The 4,354-nt window shown below is 30.0% G+C and overlaps 1 protein-coding gene across 1 annotated transcript in view; it reads right to left on the reverse strand.

Moving 5' to 3' along the window:
* Window positions 1-461: 461 nt before the first annotated feature.
* The window catches only part of LOC147466502 (uncharacterized), a 16,529-nt gene continuing 12,636 nt past the window's right edge, over window positions 462-4,354 (reverse strand). Inside the window, exons 4-5 of the mRNA XM_086535400.1 lie at window positions 2,485-2,501; window positions 462-527 (exon numbers count right to left, since the gene is read on the reverse strand). Coding sequence (XP_086391526.1) covers window positions 462-527; window positions 2,485-2,501 — 83 coding nt within the window. The remainder of the gene's footprint in view (window positions 528-2,484; window positions 2,502-4,354) is intronic.

The raw sequence follows: 4,354 nt of genomic DNA on the forward strand, positions 1-4,354 counted from the left end.
TGTGTATATATAAACATTTATACATATATATAGACTATACATATCAACACATAATATAAATATAAACGTATATAAATTATGCACATACAACAAAAAGAAAAACAAAAAACACACATATATTTATACATTTATCTAAAATAACTATTATCTTATTATATTATCTTAATAAATAGTTCATTAATCTTCTTTCAACGTTCATATAAAACTATATTACTTGACTATGTATAATTTTAATATCAGTTCACTATCAGTTGTTATATCTATATTATTGAATTGTATATATTTTATGTAACACTAAAAGATTATTTTATGGTAATTATTCTTTCCTTTTTTTTACATGGACTGTTATTAATTATATATTTTTGTAGTGTTTTTTTTTGTTTATTTTGTTGTTGTTTTGTGTGAGTTAAATAGGAGGATATTTACAGATTTTTGATTATCAATAGTGACATGTATACTAGTTAGATGGACAGTGTGATGTAGTCATGATATTGGATAATTGGTGTGTTGAAGTTGGTTGTAAATGTCTATATCGAGCGAGTTGTACTGGGAAAATATGGGTATACGGTATTTGGTAGGTATCTTAGATAGATTTGTAGTAGGGTGATTTTGGTGAATGTGATTTGATGTTAAATATTCATTATGTGATATCTATAATGATGAGATAATGAATAGTATACATATATGGCTATAGTGCATCAGTATCAATATTGATAGATATATTATGACAATATAGTTATATATATATATTTATATATAAATATATTAATATATTATACATAGGAACAATACTTGTTCATATATTATTGTTATTGGATGGGTGATATTTATGTTATAACGGTGTGATAGAAATTAATCGTCGAGGACGGACATTGGAGTGTAAGAGGGATAGGGTAGCATTATATAATGATGGAGATTATGATGATTGATTGTTGAATACAGGTTGTATGATGGTTTTAATAATTGTTGTGAGGATAAACACTGTGTGGTAGTTTATCAGGGGGGGGTTTGGTGGGTACGAGGCATGGAAGGGTATGTATGACACATTATCTGTTCTGAGGGATTGAGGGTTGGTAGGAGACATTTGGTGGTCGTGATCGATAATTGTTGGATTTCTATTTATGTGATGCGATTGAATGATGGTGTGTTGAGTTTTTAGAGAGTTGATGTATAGTTGGTTATGTCTGATGAGAGGTGATCTGGTGAATGTTTTAGTGGTGCTTGTTATAGTTGGGTATGGGTGTGGGGGTGATTGTGGGGGAATGATGTTTAATGGTTGATTGTATGTGGAGAGATTAGATATGATGACGGTTGTTATGTTGGTTCTGATGATGGTCACATGTTGGGTTGTTCAAAGGTGGGATGTGGATTGTTTGGGTTGAATTATTTTTCTGATAGGAGATAGTATTTATGGTGATTGTATGATTAGTTGTTGTTATTGTAGTAGTGTGATGGTACAATGGGGTGATTTTTATTATGGTGGTGTTTATTGTTATATTGAATTGGTGAACATAGATTGATTATTATGGTATGGGGCTTTTGATTTCGAATGTTGTTATTGATTAGTGATTTGATTGTTGATGATGTTGGGTGGTTTAGTGGAGGTGATGGTCATGATAAGGTAGTGATGGGGGTGGATGGTTAGCGAGTTGTTTGGAGAGTTGGTGATTTTGATGAATGGTTGGTAGGGTTTGAGTGGAATGAAGTATTTTTTGTGTAAGTGGGTTGGATTTTGTGGAAATTTTGGTAATAGTTTTTAGGTAGGTTATGGCAATGTTTGGAGCAGGGATGGGTACAGATTGGCATTGGGTGTGATTATTTTGTATTGTTATATTTTTCATAGACACTTGGAAGTTGTATATAGTGTAAGTTGGATTGTAGGGGGAGGGGGGGGGTAGAGATTTATTTTTTTCTAAGTAAGACTTAGTGAGGTGTAGTTATAAGGTAAGAAAGTTAGGGATTATGGAATAAGATTCAACGGTGGATAGTAAATCATTTAAAGAGAAGACAGCAAGACATTGGGTGAAGGAGTTTTTTTTAGATGAGAGTGAAATGTGGTATTAGGGTTTAGAGGAAGCGGAGGGAAGTTGGTTCAGGAGAAGAGGTTATGTTGCATTCATTCACGGTTTCGTCGTGTTCTCCTTTCCTTGTTTTGAGAATGGAACAGATGAGAGAGTGGTCGCTCAGATTATTACCACGGTATTTTTTTGCTGATACGGGGGCCATTCCCGTTCTATTGACATTTTTAAATCATCATATCCTAATTAATAACTTTATAACATTCAAATCACTATCAACAAAACTATTATTCCAGGGATAACGAAAAAATTTTTTATAAATGGGTGAATAAACCCTTAAAAAATTCCCTCCCCTTCCCCCCCCCCCCTCACACCAAAAAAAAAAAAAAATGCATGAGAAAACAAAAAAAACAAAATATCAAAGGTGAAAAACCGTCACTCGAAAGTCCCCCTTTCCCCAACTTACCTGCTCCCCAACCGCGACTGAATGTTATTTCAACCCATTTTATATAGAACACTGGGAAAGGGAGATAGGGAATGCTTGTCCTCCACTCGACCTCCGTGCCCCATCTAAAGTTCAGGGAGAACTGAGCCAAAGGCCCCAAAAGATCTTCGTCGGCCATCAAAGGAATTCCTCCCGTTGGGGGAGAGGGGCTAAAAAGGAAAAACCCTTTTGACGAGCGGAAAACAGCAACACTGTTAAACGCGTATTCTTAATTTTTCTGATTTGTACAACATTCCCCACAATAATATTGTGTGTGTGTTGTGTGTGTGTGTGTTGAGTGTATGTGTTGTGTTGTGGGGTTGATGTTGTGTGTGTTTTTTGGGTGTGTGTGTTGGGGTTTTTTGGTGTTTTGTTATGCCCGGGCAGGGGCGGAAGAAAATAACAAAAGAGAGAGAGAGAGAAAACAACAGACAAAGATTAATTAAGAGAGGAAGAAAGAAGAGACCGAAGACATACAAACCGACAAAAAGAGAAGGGGAAAAAAGAGAGAAGAAAAAAAATGAAAGGGCAAACAGAGAAAAAGAATTTGAAAAGGAAAAAAAAAAGAGGAAAAAAAAAAGCATTTATGTTTTTAAAAACCCGCCTCAAGGTTCAACCGCCCTACCCCTCCCCCAAATCCCGCACCCTGAACGAAACCGACGATTAGATTTCATGAAGAATCCGATTTTGGGATTTGTTAATCTATTCCCTATACTCATTTACTTTCCTTATTTTCTCCTCCTCTCTCTTCCTCTCTCCTCCCTCTCCTCTCTCTTTCCTCTCTATCTATCTAATCTATAAATATAAATGTATATAAATTATTATATATATATATTAAATATATTTAAAAATTTAAAAATATACCTATATATATTTCCACAAAATAAAAACACACAACAAACACACACACACACACACACACACCCCACACATATATTTAAAAATAATATATATATATTAAAATATATATATAAATATATAAAATATATAATATTACCCTTATTTAAATATATATATAAATATAATATAAAAATATATATATATATATGTATATAAAATCATATATATATTTATTCATATATATATATATATATAAAAAAAATTTTATAAAAAATATATATATATTAATTATAATGAATATATAATATAAATATTTCATACATACACTATACAATATAAAATAAATAATATAATTTTATAAATATATAATAAATATATATACATATTATATATCTATACATCCATATTTTATCAAATAAAACTATATATAAAAATCCCCCCATATATATAAAATATTTTTTTTATATATTAATAATATAAAATTTTAAACATACCCTAATTTTATAAATAATATAATTTTATATATTAAATAAATAATATAATATAAATTAAAATGAATAAATATAAATAATCTGTGTGTGGGGTGTGTGTATAAAAAACACAAACACAACACACCATAAATATATGTTGTATATTTTAAAAAATATATATATCTATATATATAAATAATATATATAATTTTAAATTTACATACATACCCTATATATATATATATATATATATATATTATATAAATAAAATTTAAAAAATATATATATTTTGTGTGGTTGTGTGTGGGGTGTGTGGGGTGTTTTGTGTGTGTGGGTATGTGTGTTGTGTAAATTGGGGTGGTGTGTGTGTGGTGTGATGTGTTGTAAACACACACACCACACACACACACCACACAAAACAATAAATATATAATATAAATATATAAATAATATATAAAAAAAATATATAAATAAATTTATACCCTATATATATATATATTTTATATATATATATTTTATAAATTTATTTATACATAAATAAA

This window comes from Penaeus japonicus, unplaced genomic scaffold, assembly GCF_977035675.1.
Source record: "Penaeus japonicus unplaced genomic scaffold, GWHDUDI00000001_assembly GWHDUDI00000375, whole genome shotgun sequence".
NCBI classification, from domain to species: Eukaryota; Metazoa; Arthropoda; class Malacostraca; order Decapoda; family Penaeidae; genus Penaeus; species Penaeus japonicus.